At 38.2% G+C, this 24,025-nt stretch overlaps 1 protein-coding gene across 1 annotated transcript in view; it reads right to left on the minus strand.

The window, feature by feature from the left end:
• SPTLC2 (serine palmitoyltransferase long chain base subunit 2) overlaps nucleotides 1-24,025 on the minus strand; it is a 119,953-nt gene that overhangs the window by 69,909 nt on the left and 26,019 nt on the right. Inside the window, exons 3-9 of the mRNA XM_061181139.1 lie at nucleotides 13,684-13,838; nucleotides 11,528-11,676; nucleotides 9,304-9,428; nucleotides 7,742-7,835; nucleotides 4,770-4,875; nucleotides 3,321-3,540; nucleotides 892-1,018 (exon numbers count right to left, since the gene is read on the minus strand). Of these exons, the coding sequence (XP_061037122.1) occupies nucleotides 892-1,018; nucleotides 3,321-3,540; nucleotides 4,770-4,875; nucleotides 7,742-7,835; nucleotides 9,304-9,428; nucleotides 11,528-11,676; nucleotides 13,684-13,838 (976 nt within the window). The remainder of the gene's footprint in view (nucleotides 1-891; nucleotides 1,019-3,320; nucleotides 3,541-4,769; nucleotides 4,876-7,741; nucleotides 7,836-9,303; nucleotides 9,429-11,527; nucleotides 11,677-13,683; nucleotides 13,839-24,025) is intronic.

Here is a 24,025-nt window from a genome sequence, read left to right on the forward strand (position 1 = left end):
TCAGAAAAAATATTAAAGGAAAATTCTGATTTAAGAAAACAGGCTTAAATCAATGAAAATGAGACATACTACTTTTTTCTTGATTTTCAATGCAAATCAGATCAACCTTACCATAAAATATTATACAGCTGAAGAGTCGAGCGCTCAAGGCTGATAACATGAAATATTTCACTAGAGCAAAATGATTTCAGAAGCATTAAAAAAGCAAAAAGCAAATGTATGTCTCACACTCACAATGGAGATTCTTCTTAAAGTGAAAAAACAAAACAAAAAAACCCAATTGCTCCCCCTTTATTATAACTTTTCTGTAGTCAACACTGCCCTCTAGTGATATAAAAGTCAAATATCAGAACGCGAACATCGTTGTTGGTTCACTTGAGTATGTTTTAGTCAGAGCATATAGTTTGGACTACAAATCCCACCAAAGACAGAATAAATAGATTCAGAATGACCTTTATTATATACTGTATGTTAAATTAGAAACTCTTTTAAAAGGCATTAAATCAAGGACACTAATTCATGGAAACAGCAGCTTTTAAATACTATGGGAACAAAACATCGCTACACAGTGAATTACATCTTCACATAAAATTATGCAGTTCAAGAAAGACCCTGAAGACTTATCACCTAAGATATGAGAATACGTAGGATAGTGAGATTAAAGCCTCACCATCTGTATACAAGAAAGTTCAACAGGAAATGAGCCAGGCTAGTTCTCATGGTGTGTGTAAACACACTGAAAAGTGTCCGTAGAAACCAAGACCTCACATACCTGCCAGCTCTGCCCATTGGTATACCTGACTCCTCCTTTAAAAGCTCAAGAAAAAGAGCACTTTTGGTTGCTAAGTATTTACTGAGCCCAGGAAATTTTCCAAGAAAAGAAAGACTTACCAAGGGTGGTGCCATCCTGCCCCATGATGCACTTCATAGAAGTGATGATCTGCTCCACAACAGGTGGTGACAGTGATGTGGCGTACACTGCACTATGAGAATGTGTCCGCAGATAGTCGATCAGCTCCTGGGGAGTTCACAGAAGCAAGTCATTAGAGGCAGTGCGTGAATTCACTGGCAATGTCACTGCCTACCTCCCAGGTGACAGAAGCCTCCTCCCTTCAACAGCACTGTAATAGGGACATCAATCTGAGACACGAGATCAACCAATACGGTCAAAGCACACTGTCAGCAACAACTGGGTCAGACACACGGCAACATCCTTAGGCTTTGTTTTGTTTTGTGTTTTTGGCTGTGCTGCGCAGCTTGTGGGATCTTAGTTCCCAGACCACGGATTGAACCCACGCCCTCAGCAGTGAAAGCGAGGAGTCCTGACCACTGGACCACCAGGGAATTCTCTTTCGTTTTTTAAACATGCCACAACATGAAAGGAAGAAAAACTAGCTTTAAAGAAGACCTCTAAACTTAGAGAACATATCATTTAATGTTATAAACAGCTCTGCAATGCTAAACAAGAAAGCGTTTGAATTGCTGTTTAGATACAACTTACTTCTAAGTATTACAGAAAATATCATTTGCATCTTATCCCATGCCTGCAAAGCCCATCCCTACATTCCCGAATAAGAGACAGTTCTCTAATATCAATTTTAAAGACACTAAATGTCCTCTCCAGATACACAGAGATTTATAAAATGATATAAATGTGGCAAAAGTTAAACAGAAATTCATTGGGTCTTTCATAAGGACACTAAAGCCATCTCACTGAATAAAAAAAAAAACTTGTCTGTCAGTCACAAAAATTTCAAAACAATCAGTTGTATATCTCTATTCTCTGATACCTTTTAACTTCACTAAGTCTTTATATAAAATGTGCACACAAAGAAGCTTATGTTCCAGAACCAAAACAGGAGACACAAAATGCAGCCAGAAAACAGTGTAGATACTAAAAATTGTACAAAACCAAAAAAACCATAAATACACTGTACCTCAGTGATCTCCCAGAGTATTATTTTTCTATCCTTTTGTTTAGCAACAAATCTTACCAAAAAGCAATCAATTCTCCAAAGTGAGCCTGGTCCTTTTAAAAATTGAAGTAAATATCTATTGAACTTGACTAAAACCACTGATAACGGGGTTTCTCTAAAAGACAATGAATTATTCAGAGGAAGTCCATGCTTTAAGACTCCCAGCGTCAAATTTTAAAGAGGAATTTAAGGACATTTATTTAAGGACATTTAAGCACCTACCATGTACTACGTACAAATACTTCACATACATTGTTTTTTTCCTAATACTGGAGAGTTTTTTAAAATAACAGTTTTATTGATATACAATTCACATACCATAGTATTCACTTTTTCAAAGTGTATAATTCAGTGGCTTTCAGTATATTCACAGAGCTGTGCAACTTTCATCACTATCTAATTTTAGAACACTTTCATTACCTCAAAAAGAAACCTCATACCCATTAGCAGTCACTTTCCACTTCCCCCATCTCCTGAGGCCCTGGCAACCACTAACCTATTTCTGTCTCTATGATTTGCCTATTCTGGATATATCATATAAAAAAAATACTTTAGCCTTTTGTGACTGACTTCTTTAATTTAACATAAGGCTTTCAAGGTTACTTCTACGTTATAGCATGGACGTATATTATTTTTTAAACCCTAACTACAATCTTATAAGCCAGGCACATTTATCTCTGTTTTCCTGATAAGGAAATCGAAAGGTTAAATACTTTGCCCAAGGTCTCATGAAGTTTGGGAAATACTCAAACCTAGGGCTCTGTCTCCATGGTTGAACCATTTCCACCATGCTACATTGATTCTCAAATACCCCAGAGTTCATTATGTAATTTTTGAATTGGAAAATACAATGCCTTGTTAGTACACCAGAGCTAGCAAAGTAATCTTTTTTCTTCCTGTCTTGATGCTCACCCAGGATGCATCTGAATCCAAGGGCAGGGGAAGAAACTGGTCTTCTATCCCCCACCGGTTCCCATGACATCCCCACTACGTTTGAAATAGTGAGCACAACTCAAACCCAATAGAAGACTATGGCAAACAGGCAGCACCACTGTGTGTTCTTTCATACAAGAGGGTATTCTGTACTCAGACCAGGATGTAGTTTAGAACGATTAAGAAAACAACAAACAATGAACAGAACCAGCTTTTAGTTTATCAGAGTCACTCACCAGGCAGCTGAAGTGTGAAGTGTGCTGGCATTATACGTCTAAATCACAAACAAATTTAGGATCTCCACATCCAAGTTTGGGACTCTATCTGCTAAATGTGAGTAACCAAATCGAAATCTAGTAGCCAGTAGTACCTTTATGAACCTTAACTGCTTGATTCTCAAGGCCCATTTACCTTCTTGCCTCCGATGTATCCTCCAGAAGCACCAAAGCTCTTTGTGAATGTTCCCATCATAATGTCCACATCCTCAGGATCCAGGCCAAAGTAATCCACCACACCTCGTCCTGTAGGGCCCAGAGCCCCAATGCTGTGAGCTTCATCTAGATACAAGTATGCCTTGTATTTCTTCTTAAGGGCAATCACTTCAGGAAGGCGAACAATAGATCCCTCCATGCTGGCGAAACAGGGTAAAAAATACACACACTGAGACTTCTTAACTCTCAAAAATTAGGAGTTGGACACTTTATTACTATTAATTTTTTAAGTTTACTGCCTTTTTAAATGGTCTGACAACTCTGCCTGTGGGGTTTTTTTTGTTTTGTTTTGTTTTTAGCAGTTTTAACAATTCTTTATTTCCTTGGGTTCATACTAACTCAGGTTAACTTCCAGACAACTTTAGAATAAAAAAATTTTCCCGAGATATATTACAACTGTGGTCCATAATCTTCTCATTCAGTCTCAACAATACCATTGGAACCAAGTTGCAATCTATATTATTAGTCTTCTACATAAAACATGTAACAGTTCTTAACTTACTTTTCCAGTATATTTTATAAGGCAGTTCTGTTATTAACTCACTACTCTCTTCCAGCACTTACTAAATCTTTGTTCATTAATAGACTGCAATGGTTTTTTATCCCCCAAAGGAAAAAGAAAGGATTAATATTTATTGAACATCAACAAGGTGCCGAGTTCATTACACTAGTTTTCCATATTCAGAGCTACAACAAGATTTGGGAACAAGAAAAAATAAGATTACCCCCCGAAGGCTAAACTACAAAGCAGCACATGGTGAAGGAAATTATCCAGCCTTAAAAGAAGCATGTCTGTGGTTTTAAACTGGCAAAGATAGACGATGCCATGGCTAGGCAGATGTCTAAATGAAAGGAGACTGGATCTTTTAAAACAAACACCAGAATACAAGTGATCTTAATTCACCACAGAGAGATAGAGGTCACAGTAGATTCTTCTAAAGTTTGTAATTATAGGCAACATTAGACTTTGCATCACATTGCATGTGTAATTAAAATTACATGAAAGAATAAAAAACATTAGGAGATGAGAGAATAAATGCAAGGGCTGCAAATAGGTAAGCAAAATAAAATATTTCTTAAAATTAAATGGCGTGTAATTTGTTCTGACATATTAGAAAACATATTCCAATTCTTGCCCCTATGTATAAACCCCCTCTACAAACAGTGGAAAAATAAAGGAGCCAAATAGAAAGGAGATCTGGAGATCATATAGCATGATGGAAAGAATAAAGAAGAGCCAGGTATTTTAACAAGTCAGAAACCCTGTCTCCTTAGTTTCCAGAGGGGTCTAGATTAGTGTCCCCTTCAGCTTAAAACTTCTATGACTCCATGGGGAAAATCAGACATAAGAATAATAAAGCAGGATTACCTATATATTCCCTCCACAAGGATTAGAATTTTCTTCCAGGGCCTTCGTGTCCGAGGTTGACCATAAACAATGGCATCTTTCAACAACTTCTCTAGGCTTTGCATATCTATGGCACACAAAAAATAATTTCAGCACAAAGTATCTTCCTCTTTGCTAACTTTATCCCTAAAATGCAAATATACATTTCTTATTCAGGAAGTGTGTCTCAGATAGCAAAGGACATTAACATAATTAGAACTGGGCAGAAAAAGATAAGGCCAAATGGGTAAGCTACTGCTGGCTTGAATTAAAATCTCATCTAGAATGTAACAAGTGTTCAAAACCACAGAAACTCGACTAAATGAGTGTGGCACAGTTGATTCAGTTGGTTAGCATGCTTATGAAATGACCAGTGTTTCATGTGAAATACCTTGCCATTCAGTTAGCTTTGTTTGTATTTATAGAATCAACTGTATCTTTAATCCTAGTGAGTCATTCAGAAGTAAATGCATAAAGAAGGCTGAGCAAGAAAGTGTGAATGAACTACTACAAATACATACACCTCCTAAGAAGCAAAATATGGGAGAAAAACTGCAAAGTGTACACCCCATTTCCTTTCACCTAGGATATATTCAATAAAAGCCTGCTAAATATCTTTATCTTGGTAGTGGGTTGAAAATACACCAGTCTGGGCATGCATGAATCTATGTGTTAGCAAGCCTGGCCATCAGTTGAGATTGTTCCATGTCTGACTTGACCAGCTGCCTGTCCCCAACCAAGTTCTTCTGGCTCTGTTGGTCATTAAGGTGGTTAACAGACCCAGGAAACATTTGGTTAGTACCACTATTAATGAGGAGCATAATTTTCCTGTTAAAGATAAATGCTTTGAAGACCACTGTTACCACCACTACAGATTTCATACTTAAAATATCTGCCCTGAAACAATGCCCCTACGAACCCCCCGCCCAAAAATCTATGCAACATTAAGTCTAGGGTGTGTTTATCAGGGGTGGGAGGCATCCCATCATAAATCTGATTTTATATGCTTTACTGCTCATCACTGAAGGAAGGGGTTACAAACTTACATGAATTTGCTCTCTTCATAAAAGAAGAGAGCAAATTGGTAGAAAAGAGAAATAAGATAATAAAAACACATACTACAAACACAAAATGGCCAAAAGCTGTGACTGTGTTTACACCTTTGGTTATTCATAACAAAACAATCTATCTGCTATCTAACCTAGAGATAGGAGATGCTCCCACAAAGTAAAAAGTCTCATCTGAAGCCACTAGTCTTGCTGCAGAGGGCGTGTGGCAAACAGCAGGAGACAAGTAAAAATGGACGCATTGTTTCAGTTTCCTCTGTTTATATACAGAAGGGAAGGGAAAAATAAACAATGATTCAAAATTTTAGATGAAAGGAAATATCTGTGGAATGCTTGACCATATTATCTACTCAGGAAAAAAAAATTCAATACCTCTCTCATAGTATACTCTCCAAATCCCATGTAAATTAAAGATTTAGATAAAAATGGGGAAGGCCATTACACAAAATCCAAACAAAAGTCTTAAGACAATAAATGTGACAACATAAACATTTTAATAAGTCTGCACAGCAAGACACTAAAAACAAAGCTAAAAATAAAAATATTGCAACATAAAGGCCTCTTATAATCAGTAAAAAGAGAAACAGTTTGAAAATGGCCAATTTACAAAGAAATACAAAGACAAAAACTCTGTATAAGAAGTTGCTCAACACTTAATAATCAAAGCAATAGAAATTAATATGTTATTGGACTTATTAGATTAGATAAGATTTTAAATGATGCATAATGGCCTATGTTGGCCTGTGAGTACAAACAGTCACTATTTTTGAGTTGAGTTGTTGTGTAAAAATTTGTACCATATTTGGAGGCAATCTGGAAAAGCATAGCAAATTTATACCATTTTAACCATGCATTCTAAAGACTGCTGGGAATTTATCCTAAGGTACTAATCAGACCAGTGAGCAAAAATGTGAACGTTAAGTAGTACTGTATCTAGCAGAAAAATTCAGAAACAACCTGGATGTTCAAACTGAGGGATGGACTGCATAAGGGCACTGCCTGCCACCCTGGCATTACGGGAGGAGGACAGTCACACGTACTGCCAAAGTTTCCGATGTGTTGCAAGAAAACAGCAAGTCACACAACAGTGTTTAATAAATCCCATTTACATAAAACAAAATACTGTATATATCATTCTCACTGTAAAACATTTTAGACAAAACAAAGACAAAAGGAAGAAAGTTATTACCATCCATAAACCTTCCAACCAGCGGCACAGACCTAACATTTGGGTGTATATTCTTTTAGACTTTTATCTATACATGTACACAGTTTGGTAAATGATGATATTGAACAGTTTGGTAATCTTTCCTCTCTACATGAGGGTTTTAACTTGCTAAGTTATGCATTTTTATTGTGATTATTTTAATAATGCACAAAGATATTTCCATTTAGGGAGAAAGGTCTGGCTTAGTGCCACTCTTCTCCGTGCTTTTACATCACCTGTTCATATCTGCATTTCAGTATTCATCTGTTGTATTCTAACTACTGGTTTGTCTATAGTCTCTTTAGCAACCAGTCAGAGATCCTTGAGATCAGGGAGCTTGCTTTATTCACCTTAATACCCCTAATGTTATGGCAAGACATACCACAGGCATCTAGCAAATGCATACTAAACAACTGACTTGTAAACAAGGAAGATGAAAAAGTTCGAAGTCAAAAAAAAGAACAATGTTTTTACTTTGTACCAAAAGCCTTCCTTCAACCTTTATTTTTATTCCAATGAGAAAGATAATAACTTTTAAAAGACTGGACCAGAAAGACATTTTAAATGTTGCTACTTCAGCTTCACTTATATTTCCTATTAATGTAACTAATGTTACCACTGCCACTAACCCAAAGAATATTAAACACTAAAGCCAGCAGTAAATTCCATGACAAACTCACTGTTGTGTTTGAAGACTCGAATGGTTGCTCCTGAGAGTCTGGCTCCTAGAACCAGTGATGCATGGTTCAGTTCATCACTCAGAATCAGGCAACCCTGCAAAACCACAAGTACAGGAAGGTAAGAAGCTGGGGGCAAAGGTTTAGTTAGACAAACTACAAAATGTTAAAATCATTAATAATTATATCTTATTAAGGAAAGCCTGCACAACAGCAAAGTTATCAATTTGCTCTGAAATCTTTGTTTATATTATTATATTAATATTATATATGATATTGATATTATCTATAATATTTATTAGTTTATATTATAATAAAATATTATATAAATCATTATTACTGTTTACATGCTATAACTTTTTCCATCCTTTTACTTTTAACCTGTGTCTTTTTTTTTTTTTTTTTTAATTTTGGCCATGCCGTGTAGCTTGCAGGATCTTAGTTACCCAAATAGGGACTGAACCTGGGCTCACAGCAGTGAAAGCACTGAGTCCTAATCACTGGACCAGGGAATTCCCTGTGTCTTTAAATTTAAAGTAGGTATCTGGTGGAAGCCTATTTAATTTTATCTAGTCTGACAATCTCTATCTTCTAATTGGACTATATAAACCATTCATATTTAATATGATATCAATATAGTTGTGTTTAAATCTCTTCTCTTGCTTTTTGTTTTCTATTTGTCCCATCTATTCCTTGAGGAACCATATATGTATGTTAACCTAGTCCAAGTACCTCATTTCACAAAGGAAAATTTGAGGCTCAGAAAGGTTGTGACATGCTCATGGTCACACAGCTAAATCTGACCATATAACCAACCAAAAAAACTCAGGTCTTCTGCTCATTAATACACTGATTTTTCAATATACCATGCCTAGATATCAATGTTAAAATGAGATGTGTAGGGCCAGCCCTTGAGGGCCCTTTCAAGTTGATAGTGCCAATCTGTTAAAATGTGATTTACAAGGTCTCTTATCTTTTATCTCTTCTACTGTCCCCTCACAAACTCTACCCACAGAAAATAAAATACATACATATATATTACTTTTAACTTATTATTTACCTATATTATTACTTTTAACCTATATTATTACCTATATTATACATATATATATATTATATACATATATACACATAATTGGCCCATATATCTCTGAACAACATGCATTACAGTAAGAACAAGTATTAGGGACCTATATATTTTCATATTTTTCTATTACAGAAAACCACCTGATAAATAATTTCCAAACTAAACATCCTTTCTTCCATAATTTTAATCTTTTATGAGAATTTATTTATGAGAATCCCTTTAAAACTGTATGAAACGAAGAAGGCAAGAGTCATCTAATGGAAGGAGAAAAGATCATGGGTTCCAGAGAAAAAGCTTCAACTGATAAAAGTCTCCATGGGATACACTTATACACAAATTATATAAAATTTTATGATAGCAGTGTCTTTGGGTAAACTATGTTTAAAGTTTACAATAGCTTCTGGCTTGCCTGAATGCCTTACAAAACAAAAGAAGATATATACGAGGGAGTTTTCATAAATGACAGACTAAATCTTACTTTGCTAACAAGAGCAGGAATGTTCATTGAGTTTGTTGCAAATCCCATGCCATATGTCATAGCAGCTTCCACTCCCAAGAAACTTGCCACAAGCTTCTCTAGTTCTTCATGCTTGTCCAGGTTTCCTGTGTGAAGTTAATGAAGTCAATACCACCAAACTCCAAATTTAAGAATTACTCATTACTTTATAAAAAGAAATCATAGTCTATGTGTTATAACCTTTTCAGACTAAGGTCTATGAAGGAGTCAGTATTATGAAGAGTAAAGGCTCATAAAGAATACAATAGTTGAATAAAATCAGATGCAGCACCTGTGGTGGCATTTCTATAAAAAGGGTTGCCAACAATTTCTCCCATTCCTGTTCACACATGCTGGTTCCAAGTCTATGCCTTAAGGGGCCTGGCAGCATCTGCTTTTATACATTTGAAGTCAGCTGCCATGTAAAATAGTCTAACTAGCCTCTTGTAAAGACAGATCATGTGGACAGGGAGGGGCTCTGGAGGATGAGGGACTATGGAAGGAAGGGGCAGGGCTCACCACTCAGCTGAGGTGCCAGACATGTAAGTGACACTATCTTGGATACTCTATCTCGTCAGTCATAATGCTCCACCCAACTCCACATGGAGCCGAGATAAAATGTCAAGTCCTTTCCAAATTACAGAATCACAAGCAAATAAATACATGTTTCTGTTTTAAGCCACTAAGTTTTGGAATGATCTGTTATGTAGCAAAAGCCAAGTTAAAAAACACCTTCCCTCACTTTTTATTATGATTTTACATCAAATGCTCAAATTTTACATCAAGTGCTCAAATCCCTAAGGACCGAACAACACTGATTAATGATAATGGCTACACGCAGAGAGAAAAGATGCAGAGAAAGAAGACTGCTGAACTTGGATACTATGTGTCCTTAAAGCTTAAGCAAGTCATTTATCCTCTCTGGGCCTGTTTCTTATCTGTTAAATACCAATAATAATATTTGCTATATCTACCCCATGACATTGTTGTAAAGATCAGAAGGGATAAGATGTTCAAGAAATTTATACAATATAAAGCGCTGTAAAGACGTAAGGGGGGCTTCCCTGGTGGCGCAGTGGTTAAGAATCCGCCTGCCAATGCAGGGGACACGGGTTCAAGCCCTGGCCCGGGAAGATCCCACATGCTGCAGAGCAACTAAGCCTGTGCACCACAACTACTGAGCCTGCGCTCTAGAGCCCGTGAGCCACAACTACTGAGCCCATGCGCCACAACTACTGAAGCCCATGCACCGGTGGAGCCTGTGCTCCGCCATGAGAAGCCACTGCAGTGAGAAGTCCACACACCACAGCGAAGAGTAGCCCCCGCTCACCACAACTAGAGCAAGCTCGCGCATAGCAACGAAGACCCAACGTGGCCATAAATAAATAAATAAATAAATAAATTTTAAAAAATATCCTTTAAAAAAAGATGTAAGGTATGATTACTCTATGTCGTCACTGCACAATGCTCCCTTAACCACATCACTGGGGATAGACCCACGTGAAATAATAATGAATTGTTGTTTTAATCTACTAAGTTTTGGGGTGATTCACAGTAATAAATATCCAGAAAGTTGCCTTATAACTTTTATGGTTATCAGTTCTCTTGAACAAAATGGAAAAATTAGGAATCCTCCTTTGAACTTAAATAAATTAAATCTCTTTGTAGAAATCTGTTCGCTTTTACATTTTATACACTTGTAATAATAATAAAAGAGTTAATGTTTATTGAGGGTTTACCATGTTACAAGCACTTTACATGAATTAGCTTATTTAATTCTTGAAACACCCCTATAGTGTAGGAATTATTATTAGCCCCAATTTACCAGGATGGAAGCAGATTAACGCTCATATGCCCAAGAGCTCAGTACTAGTAAGTAGTACTCTCAACCACTATCATTTGCAAAAGCCAATAAAGTCAACATTAAAGTTATAAATGAAACAAATACTTAATGGAACTTTTCTAGAGATATTCTGTAAGTATAACATAATGGAAAAGATAAAATATATCTCAAAACACACTGAAAGCATTAAAATCATCCATCACTTCAGAAAAATAAAGCATTCTTTACCTGATCTAAACTACATGGCAAAGTATGTATTTGGATGCTCTATACAGTATTCTAGCTCTATCTCAGTAATATTCCCTCCTGAGTAAAAAAGTTAAGAATAAGAACATCAGCTGGCCAAACAGAGCCTACACTTACCAATTTCCTGCCGAGTGCTGCACACTCCAACTCCATATTCCTCCAGGACTTTGGCAGCTGCCTCTTGACATGGTCCAGTATTCCGTGCAAACCCAAGATAGTTGTAGGAACCCATGTTTATAACATCTTTAATTACATTCCCTGTGTACCTGTATTTCAATAGCAAAAAAGTTCATGAAACTCAAAAGCAAATCAAATATATGTGATGATAAACTTATTGATAATACAAAAGGAAGCACCATCTATAGGAAGTAGAGAGAATATGGTCTAGATGAAAAGCAACTCAAACTCACTACCAATTAGGAAGACGGAAGTTAAAACAAAACACCAGTTTTTACTTATCAATAGGGATGTTTAAAAACTGACCATATCATGGGAATTCCCTGGCAGTCCAATGGTTAGAACTCGGCGCTTTCACTTCTGTGGCCCTGGTTCAATCCCTGGTCAGGGAACTAAGATCCTGCAAGCCACGAGGCAAAGCCAAAAAAAAATTTTTTTTAATTTTTTAAAATAAATAAATAAAAATAAAAACTGACTATATCCAGTGTTGGCCAGGACACTCTCATATGCTGTAGATAAGAACATCAGTCAGTACCTTTCTTTGGAGGGCACTTTGACAGTACTTCTCTATTAAAAGATATACATATCTTTGACTCAGCAATTCCTACACACATATAAAAGGATATACGCTTAAGGATCCTTTAAGAGTCACTACACAATTTATCTACTGTGTCCCTTTCCCAGGCACACAGACCCGTGACTTTCCACATGGTGGAAGCTCAGTCAGCCTGGGACCCCAAGTGAGGACAACATGGTTCAGAGGCTCCACCAATCTAAGAGGGACATGAAGTAGGGACAAGAAATAAACTCTTCTGTCTTAACGCTGAGGTTTTGGGGGTTTTTAACACAGGATGACGTAGCCCTATCTACTCTACATTATATGTATCTGTACTGTAGAACACTAAACAGCCACTACAAATAGTGAGCTTGCTGTGAACGTACACAAGAAGGATGTTGTTACCAGTATGTTAGCAAGTAAAAAAAGCGAGATATAAAATAATTTCTATAGTATGATCCCGTTTTTGTAAATCAAAAACTACCTGTGTGCAACCCCAGTAATACACTATATATATATATATATATATATATATATATATATATATATATATATATATATATATATATATATACACGCCATAGAAAACATATGGAGGAATAATATACAATAAACTGATAACAATGGTCACCTCTGGGAAGTGAGGATTTGTGGGGAAGTGGACTTGCAAAAGGACAGTGGTTAGCTGTCATAGGGGACCTTCAGTTTATTTGTATTATTTGTCTTTTTTTAAAAATAATGACCATACAACCATGTAATGCCTGTACAATATAAACAAAATAAAATCTTACGAACATAAAAAGTTTTCTAAACAATTCAATCCATTTAAGTAAAAGCACTCCTTGAATCATTTGAGAAATTAAAATATCCATAAATAAATTCAGATAACTGATTCTGGTAAATGGCATAACAGAAAGGATGGTTTTTCTTTGTGTGAGTTTTTTTAATAAGTCAAATTTTGTTTTCAACTATAATCCAACACAGTGACAAATGTAGTAGCAAAATGCATTTAAAAAATCTCAGGGCTTCCCTGGTGGCACAGTGGTTAAGAATCCGCCTGCCAATGCAGGGGATAGGGGTTCAAGCCCTGGTCCGGGAAGATCCCAAATAACGCGGAGCAACTAAGCCCGTGCGCCACAACTCCTGAGCCTGCACTCTAGAGCCTGTGAGCCACAATTACTGAGCCCTCGCGCCACAACTACTGAAGCCACCTAGAGCCCATGCTCCGCAACAAGAGAAGCCACCACAGTGAGAAGCCTGCGCACTGCAACAAAGAGTAGCCCCCGCCCACCGTAACCAGAGAAAGCCCGCGTGCAACAACGAAGACCCAACGCAGCCAAAATTAAATAAATACATAAATTTATTTAAAAAAAAAAATCTCAGTAACAATGAACAATATGCAAGGAAACTAATCATGCTGTATTGTACTCTCAGTTTCCACTCCTATTTTGACAGAATATTCAAATTGCAATACAATATCTTCTGAAGTGAAGAAATTCTTTTTTTGTTGTCAAGAAACAATTTCCCAACCGAGACTCACTTGAACGACCAGTTGTAATCATGAGACTGTCTCTCCATGATGTCCACCCTGGCCCCAGGCACACTGCAGATGGGCCGATTCCAGTTGTCTCTAATCCTCATGTAGAGGTTCCTTGTATAGAAGTTTTCGAAATCCTGATACAATGACACAAAGTCCTGCCAAAAAATGGTGAAAATACTATAAATTAAACTGAGTTCCTTTGAAAAGTTTTACAACCTCCCTTTTCGTAATGCAAGAGCACTTCAGACTAAGACGTCAATTATACAGAATTAACTGATATGGAAAACATTTGGAAAGGCATCAATTCCTTATGTTATTTTAAAACAACTCAATCAGGTACAAGTCACTTAGCTTTGACCACTGAGCTATAAGAAATGGTTGCAAGTAACTATCTGACTGCTCGAAAGTAGAGCCAAAGAATTTAACTTAGTAAAGCAGGCCTCATAAAAATAAAACCTGGTTTGTACAATTCTGTCATTAAATAGTTCTCCTTCCTAAAAACCTTAAAAACATGGCTCTTCTGCCCCACCCCCACCAGTAATATATTAGGGGAAATGCCATAAAAACCCCTGTAATTCCAGTTTCAACCAAGAAAAATAATTCCAAAATTAAGATTTCATCCTCTGCATATTTTCAAGGATCAAAATGAAACAAATCCAAAGAAAAATTATAAACAAGAAACACTAAAAGGTAGGTTATAGAAAGACACCTACTTGAGGTTTCTTTCCTTGGATGGGCATTTTTAAAAAATCTCAAAATGGGACTTCCCTGGTGGCGCGGTGGTTAAGAATCCGCCTGCCAATGCAGGGGACACAGGTTCGATCCCTGGTCCATGAAGATCCCACATACCGTGGAGCAACTAAGCCCGTGCACCACAACTACTGAGCCTGCGCTCTAGAGCCCATGAACCACAACTACTGAAGCTCGCACACCTAGAGCCCATGCTCCGCAACAAGAGAAGCCACCACAATGAGAAGCTCACGCACCACAAGGAAGAGTAGCCCCCACTGGCCTCAACTAGAGAAAGACTGCGTGCAGCAACGAAGACCCAGTGCAGCCAAAAAATAATTAAAAAAAAAAAAAAATCTCAAAATGAATTTTCATGATCAGGGATTTAAAGCTCTCCTTTCCTCCCTGAAATTAAGTTATGCTAAAATTTAAGTCTGTAAAAATTAAGTCACAGTGGAGCTTTAATTAATGCATAATGTTCTGCTCAGAACACAGTGACCAGACCACATGAGGTCTACTTGAAGGTAAAGAGTAAACCAAACAAAAAGAAAACTGTACTACATCTTTATGATAGCCAGCAAATCACTGAGCGTCTAGCCCTCAGATCTGGCTTGGTGCCAATCTAAATTCATCTTTTAAATAAGCTAGTCAAAAATATTAAAAGTTTAGTCCTTATTCTGTAAAAGATTTTCATTGCTAAAGAAGGCTCTACATAAAACTTTAAAATTAACAACCTTCTATGACATTGGACTCTAAAAGTGCCTACTAAATAAGCCTCACAGTAGATAAAAATCTCCTTAAATAAAGCTAAGCAGAGTCACAAAGTACTCAGTAATTTGTGGTAGCTGATACCATCTCTCCTGCAATTTGTTCTAACATTTACATTTCCTTAAGAGAAAATATCCATAAATAATGTGTCTATCAAAATAGGAAATTTATTACTTAAATACTATGTCCCATTTGATAGTCTTTTCTTTCAACATACTGGATGAATTAAAACTGGAACAGAGACACCCAAATTCTAATTAAGGACTTTCCTTTAACTATTATTCACCATGCATTTATTTCACAAAGGAAAAAACAAAAAACCAGTCTCCAGTCCTTTTCAATGGGTAAACAGTACTAACTCTTCTTGATCTCATTTCTTTACAACTTCCTAAAACTGCACATCAATGTTAAAGGTATTAACTCAAATACCTGAGAGAAATACTCCATCATGGACAAATTTTTATTAGCGACAAAAAGCACTACTTTTTGCTTTTAGTATATAATTATCAGAAAAAACTTAGAGTCTGGTCCTATCTACCAGAAGGGTTACTAAACCCCAAAGAGAAAAGGGCTGCAGACCGAAATGAGGTGAGCTTTGGGTAACCTGTGACAGAGCTGTCTGAGGTTAGGAGGGCAGGGATGGGCTCTGATCTGAACAGAGAGACCGCCAAGATCAAGGAGCTCTGCCTCTCCTTACACGGAGAGAACGACTAAGTCCTTGAGAAGGGAACAGGCTTGCACAGTGAGGAAGCTGTCACAGTGAGGGATGTTAGAGACCAAAAGCAGGTGAGACAGATGGTAGAAGACAGGGACTTGTGGCCAGGGTAGCAGCTTTGACCGCAGTTAGAAGGTTCAGTAGAGATCTGAAGGGATGCTAACCAAACTCACTGCAGCCTTGCGATGAAGTAAGAAAGGGGATGGAAGGGGACCACGATTTGAGGTTCTAGTTCTAGGCAATAGGAACGTCTGTTTCTAAAAACATATACACTTTACACTTTAAATATTTTAGGACTAGGGGTAAACTAGAGGACTTATCTTTTCATTCATTCTTCCAAATCTTTTATTGGACACTCAATATATGTTTGATTCATTGCTAGACTTGGGATACATTAAGGAACAGGACAGTTCTCTCTGCAAACAATGACACCCCACACCCCGTCCTGCTCCACATCCCCCTCCCCCTCTTCTTCCTCCTCAGTTTAGTCACTGTGAAATGACTTCAGTCAGGGCCAACCTAATACTCATTTGTTCAGGCACTGAACCAACATTTACTGAGCAGTACTTTCCAGGCACTAAGCAAGGCACTGGGGATAAAAATGAGTAAGACACAACCTCTACACACTGAAGGATCTCTTAATGTAGTGGAGAGGCACACAGATAAAGTTACAACACAATATAACAAGTACTGTAGAGGGAGGCTTGCCCAGAGACAGCCTAACTGGTAGGTGAGTGGCAATGATAGAGTCAAGTTCAAACAGCCTTACAGATACCTTCCTCATGGACACCTCCTGAAGATCTTTACAAACCCCATACACCAGCACATATCCATGATAAGCAGAAATAAAACCTAGCTGAGACCACCTTGGATTGTTGGGCTTGAGGTACTCACAAGTTAAGTGACTTCTACTACTGGCCTGAAAGGTAAAATTGAAATTCATGGATTTGTTAATTAGGGATCAGTGAAGACCTTACCAAAAGTAGTCTGGGGTCATCTTAATTACCCAATAAATATCCTTTATTATTTAAGCCTATTTGAGGTAAGTCTTGTAGAAAACATCCTATATATTGTTTAAAATAAATAGGCACCTATTCTAGTGTCTATACAGGCCTTAAGATCACAGGGTAATCTATTAATATATAACCAGTGGGATCTGCAGCACCCCAAAACCCAACACTTTAATATACCTGTAGGAAAGCTATGATTGTTCATACCAAGTGGGATAAAAAAGAGCTGTAAACAGCATCACATCTGTGCAGGTCAGGTTTTGCCATCAAATGTGTTAAAAAAAAACTTTTGGTTTTCAGATATTTTAGAGTTTTGATTGTAGATATGGGACTGTGAACCTTCTGGAAAAATACAGGATGATCCTGACAAGGGAAATTGTGCCCCAAAGAGTTAACCGAAGTTGATAACTAAGAGAAAGTCTTGAACTTGTCTTACAGAACCGATAAGGGAACAGCTTGTTAAAAACCCTTTGCTCGTAAACTGCTTTCATTGATTAAGTTCGCCTTAGTTTTTTTCTTTCTCTCTTTTTGCCTCTTTTATAACTGCAGGCTTTCCCAGCATTCACACAGCCCCAGTTGTTTTAAAGGAACTTGGAGTCAGCTCCTGCCCAGTGTAAGCTGGCTGGGGGCTGCTTGGGACCGCTGACCCTAAAACGGGGGCTGCACAGATGTTCAGTAAATGGCCTTTTAACATCAGAGGGCCAGAAGACTACACCCTCAGATCAAGCTAAGCGACTCTAGTTTGAATATGAAGAAGCATGTAACCTAGATGTGCCTGTGCAGAACAAGGATTATCTCACCTTTTCCCTGCCTTTAATCACCTTTCTCTATGCCTAAGACCACGCCTGCTTACCCCATAAATACCCTGACCTCCTTGCCTTCAGGGAGGTGGACCTGAGACTTGTTCTTCCATCTCCTCCTCACTTGGCTGCCTTGTGAATAAACTCTTGGCTGTAAACCAACCCGAGTCTCAGTGTTTGGCTTGCGGCATCTTGGGCAAACACACCTGGTTCAGTAACACAAGTATTATTCTGGTATTTACATATTTAGGCACCACATTAACCTCTGCACATAAATGAGTTCTGAAAGCTAATTTCAAAAAAAAAAAAATCACAGGGGAAAAAGGTTGGGTGCTACCACTTTCCGAAGCTGACTTTATAAAAATTGGCCATGTTCATTAAGACAATTCAGGCCAACATAGATGCATGCCCAGATACTTTTATGATGAGGATAAAGATGATGAATAATCACATCAATAGAAACAAGAGTTCCCAATTACTGAGTATTATGATATGTGTTGCCAAGTGCTTCACATATATTTTCTCTTAAGTATCCCTGAACTCTCTTACAGAAGCTATTACTCCCATTTTCAGAAAGGCAAAATGGCTTTCCCACCTAGAGAACTGGTCAGAAGCAGTGCCAGGAACTGATCCAGGTCTTTTAATTCCACAGTCTATGCTCCTAACCCTAGCCACAGTGCCTCCCATTCTGTGCTGCTACTAAGTCAATCTGAAATAACTCTCTACAGCATTCAAAGCACGTTAAGACCACTGGACTATTGGCCTTCCCACCCCTTTCCTATGGTCGGCCTACAGCCAGCATGTGTGTATGTGCAAGCACACACAGAAGCACATAGAAACACACACACACATTCACACACACAGTAATAATGTACAATAAAACTCTTTAAAAAGGTTTATTTTGGATATAGCTTTTCAGTGAGAAATCCCAAGAGGAAATAGATGACTGCTCTATACAATGGAATATGATTCAGCAATAAAAAAATGAATTATCGAAACATACCACAACATGGATGAACCTCAGAAACATTCCAAGTGACAGAAGCCAGACACAAAAGATCACACATTGTATGATCCCATTTATATGAAATGTCTAGAGACAGAAAGTAGATTAGTGGTTGCCTAGCGTGAGGTGCGGGAGGAAGGGGTGATTGTTAATGGGTATGGGGTTTCTTCTTCAGATAATGAAAATGTTATAAAATTAGCTTATAGTGTTGGCTGTACACTTTCTGTAAACAGTAATAAAAATCATTCAACTTTACATTTTAAACAGGTGAACTTTATGGTACATAAATTATATCTCAATAAAGCTATTTAAAAAAAATTAAGTAGGGAATTCCCTGGCAGTCCAGGGGTTAGGACTCTGTGCTTCCACTGCAAGGGGCATGGATTAGACCCCTGGTCTGGGAACTAAGATCCTGCAAGTGGCACAGTGCGGCCCAAAAAAACGGTGACTGCTTGACTGCTGTCCTGGGCTCCACACTTACCACAAAACCATGGAAAGTAGAGCTCTTTTTAAACCCACAGAACTAAAAAAGACAAACCAATTGATAATCCCCCAGCTTAATATATCAAGCAACTACACTCATTGTTTCCAAAGATACTGCTAAAGTGACAACAGAATATTCTTAGTAAGCTACTTTTTTTTTTTTAACATCTTTATTGGAGTATAATTGCTTTACAATGGTGTGTTAGTTTCTGCTTTATAACAAAGTGAATCAGTTATACATTTACATATGTTCCCATATCTCTTCCCTCTTGCGTCTCCCTCCCTCCCAGTAAGCTACTTTTTGAAGGAGGTCAAGAATAAATCCTTCCAGGAATTCGAATTAATGTATTTTAATTCTTTTGTATCTTGAAAATTAAAATACATCAGGATATAGACATATAATGTCCCTTCCCAGTATCCTATCCCTCCCATTTCTGAATATATGATCATGAACTGTAGAGGCAGTTAAAGTTTAGTAAGTGTGTGGTAAATACCTACCACAATTTACTCCTTAGATTTCTAGATATTTCCTATCTAAATATTAGAACATTTTTATTAATTCAAGCTTTTACTATACCTATCACATACACGTTTCTGAACTACTAGCCTCACCTCGCATAAAAAAGAAACCAGACTGAGAGAAAATATTTTTGTCCAAAACACCACCAATAACAGAAGATCAAGCAGTAAAGAATTCCAATAATTTTAGCAATTTATATAAAATAGAACACATTTATGCTAACTCATCTTTATTAGCATGACCGTGTGGTTCGTTTCTACCCAAAGCAACATATGAAGAACTTGCATAAATAGTTTAAACAGGCTCTCTTTTGTAATGGAATGAGGGAGAAAATAAGGATGTGGTTATGAACACTACTCACTCAGAGAAATGAGAAAGTAGCAACATTATATTTGCATTTTATGATCCTAAGCAAGCACTTTCCCTCACCTCTTCCCAGTGTAACACTTTAAAACTGGCCTATCCCTCTCACTACATCTAAACCAGCATCAGAAAACAAACACGATCTGCCATAAGGCTAAATGAGCCTTCCTTCCCTTCTAATAGCTGAATTTTTATAAGAAAATGGCAGAATTCCGCTGTTTTAACTGCTAATATTATCTACTGCGAAAATCCTACTAAAATGAATTTGAATAAACTAGTACAGTCCTCCTCTAAACAAACTCCAGAGGCAAATGTCCCCCTCCATCCTACATATTTCCTCCTATTACTTCTTTCAAGAATTATTTCCTGGGGACTTCCCTGGTGGCACAGTGGTTAAGAATCTACCTGCCAATGCAGGGGACAAGGGTTCGAGCCCTAGTCCGGGAAGATCCCACATGCCATGGAGCAACTAAGCCTGTGCACCACAACTACTGAGCCTGTGCTCTAGAGCCCGAGAGCCACAACTACTGAGCCCGTGTGTCACAACTACTGAAGCCCGTGAGCCTGGAGCCCATGCTCCACAACAAGAGAAGCCACTGCAATGAGAAGCCCGCGCACCACAACGAAGAGTAGCTCCCACTTGCCACAACTAGAGAAAGCCCGCTCGCAGCAACAAAGACCCAACACAGCCAAAAATTAAAACTAATTAATTTTTTTAAAAAAGAATTATTTCCTGATTAACTCTATGCTACTCAGTTTACTTTTTTGTTCTACATCTGCATACAATTCAAGTACTATTTACCTGCGTAGTGCTTTGCAAAGGCCCATAATTTTGAAGTGTTTATGTTCCCTCAACAAAATTAGAAACTACTTAAGAAGAAAATCCATGTGTTCCAATTCTTTTTTTTTAAATTTATTTTATTTAAGTAATTTATTTTTGGCTGTGTTGGGTCTTCGTTACTGCATGCTGTCTTTTCTCTAGTTGCGGTGAGCGGGGCTACTCTTCGTTGCAGAGCATGGGCTCTAGGCGCGTGGGCTTCAGTAGTTGTGGCACATAGGCTCAGCAGTTGTGGCCTGTGGGCTCTAGAGCGCAGGCTCAGTAGTTGTGGCGCACGGGCTTAGCTGCTCCACAGCAGGGAGGATCTTCCCAGACCAGGGATTAAACCCGTGTTCCCTGCATTGGCAGGCGGATTCTTCTTCTTCTTCTTTTTCTTTAAAAAAATAGATCTTTATTGGAGTATAATTGTTTCACAACACTGTGCTAGCCTCTGTTGCACAACAAAGCGAATCAGCCACGTGCATACACACATCCCCTCCCTCTTAAGCCTCCCTCCCATTCCCCCTATCCCACACCTCTAGGTCATCGCAAAGCACCGCGCCGATCTCCTCGTGCTATGCTTCTGCTTTCCACCAGCCAACTATTTTACATTTGGTAGTGTGTATACGTCGATGCTACTCTCACTGCACCCCAGCTTCGTCCTCCCACCCTATGTCCTCGAGTCCATTTTCTATGTCTACGTCTTTATTCCTGCCCTGCAACTAGGTTCATCAGTACATTTTTTTTTTTTAATTTTTATTTATTTATTTATGGCTGTGTTGGGTCTTCGTTTCTGTGCGAGGGCTTTCTCTAGTTGTGGCAAGCGGGGGTCACTCTTCATTGCGGTGCGCGGGCCTCTCACTCTCATGGCCTCTCTTGTTGCGGAGCACAGGCTCCAGACGCGCAGGCTCAGCAATTGTGGCTCACGGGCCCAGTTGCTCCGCGGCATGCGGGATCTTCCCAGACCAGGGCTCGAACCCGTGTCCCCTGCATTGGCAGGCAGATTCTCAACCACTGCGCCACCAGGGAAGCCCAGTACATTTTTTTATATATATATTCCATATGTATGTGTTAGCATACAGTATTTGTTTTTCTCTTTCTGACTTACTTCACTCTGTATGACAGACTCTTGGTCTATCCACCTCACTACAAATAACTCAATTTCGTTTCTTTTTATGGCTGAGTAATATTCCATTGTATATACGTGCCACATCTTCTTTACCCATTCATCTGGCGGGTGGATTCTTAACCACTGTGCCACCAGGGAAGACCCCTCCAATTCTTTTACACAAAGTTAAGTACACACAGGCAGCCCCAATACTTAAACAGTCAATTTACCCTCTGGAGACATGAAAAAGTTCCAAAGATAATGTCCTCATTCACAAAATAATTCAGGTGCATCCCCATCGGTTCACTCATTCGTTCATCACACTTTGAGACAGCACCAGCTGTGCAAACTCTCCAGTCACTCCCCTGCTCAAAAATGCCCAGGACTCCTCATTGCCTACCAAACATTCAAAACACAATTTCTCATACATTCACTTTCCAGGTTCTCCCAAACATTCCTCATGCCTTTGCATACACTTCTATCCCCTCAGCAGGAACGCTGTCTACACCACAGTCAGCACTCCCCCCACCCCCATCTCTACATGTCAATTATTAGGTCTCTACAGTGTTTAGACACTATGAGAGGTCCCTGTACATAAAGGCTTTCTAGTTTGAATATGTGAATAAAACTTTAGCCCCCATCAGTCACAACCACTATCACCTCAGTCTAGTAGGAAGATATTGGTTTGTACACAAGTCATTGTAATACTGTACAACACAATAAGTACATAGTAAGCTAATAACCTATAGTAAGTAGGCCATACGTAAGGGATGTAAAAAATCAACATATTGTGGATGCACCCTACCAGAAAATCTATTTGGGATGTACAGGGGTAGAAAAAAGTGAATCAAAGAAATTTAATTTGTTTTCAATGATGAAAATTAGTTTCGCCTACTGGACTGAGTCCTGAATGCAGGGCTTTGCTTGCATTAGATATCCAAAAAATACCTTTTTTTTTTAATACAGCAGGTTCTTATTAGTTATCCAAAAAATACCTTAATTGAAATGAACTCGTAGGCATTTCAGGGCAACGAGAAAGAGGGCCAACTTGTGGTACCAGGGCTGGGAAGGGTGCAGAATGGTTGAGATGAGAGAAGAACGCCTGGATCCTCAGTTCTCCCAGTTTCAGGATCCTCAATCCCTATGCTGATTGGTTTTGGCTTCCTAGTAGCTGATGAGGTCCTTTCCTTTCCCGTGTTTCTTGGTGCTTTCTCCCCCTTCCCATGTCTCCGTCATCCATTCCCAGTGTCTACTGGCTCCCCTCTCAGTGCTGATCTTAATGCCACCACATCTGCCTCTCTCCTCTAATGTCCCATGAAAGTGAGACGTATGATAGTCAAAAAATTTCTAACTTCTGAATCCCTTCTCTAATCTAGTGCATTCCCTGGGCTAGAGGACAACCCTCTCCATACGTCACATGCCAAGAACAAACAAGTTTGTTTTTCATAAAATCAGGCATTTTTCACTCTAATTCTATTTATTTTCTTAATGAAAAAAAAAACTTTATTATGGGATAAAGAAAATCTTTTATCATTTTAAATAATAAAATTTAAAACATTAAAAAAAATGCCCATAAAGAAATATTTTGGTTTGGGAAAGAACATAGTGTTCCTCAGTCCAAGACAAATTAGGTTGTTTTATTTTCTTTAATTTTATTGGAGTACAGTTGACTTACAACTATTTTTTTTAAGAGTAGACAATACATGTATACTGTACAAAACTCTAGAGGCACAAAGGAGTATGCAGAGAAAAGTGAAGTGAGGTGAATGCCATCCTCCTCCCCAGAGACGATCATTATCGTCTGTTTACCATTACTAAAACAAGATGGTTTTCCACAGAAACAGAGTAGCTCAGCCAAATTCTGCTTCAGGGCTTGTTTTTTTGTGGAGAAGAGGTGATCTGTGAACCAGACATGTATGTGTAATGTGCCTATGAGAAAACACAACATGAGTTCTAAAGAACACAATCTTTCCAGAAGACTGTAGACACAACTTGGGATACACAGTATGGTATTGTGAACAGA

Source organism: Eubalaena glacialis, chromosome 2 (genome assembly GCF_028564815.1).
Source record: "Eubalaena glacialis isolate mEubGla1 chromosome 2, mEubGla1.1.hap2.+ XY, whole genome shotgun sequence".
NCBI classification, from domain to species: Eukaryota; Metazoa; Chordata; class Mammalia; order Artiodactyla; family Balaenidae; genus Eubalaena; species Eubalaena glacialis.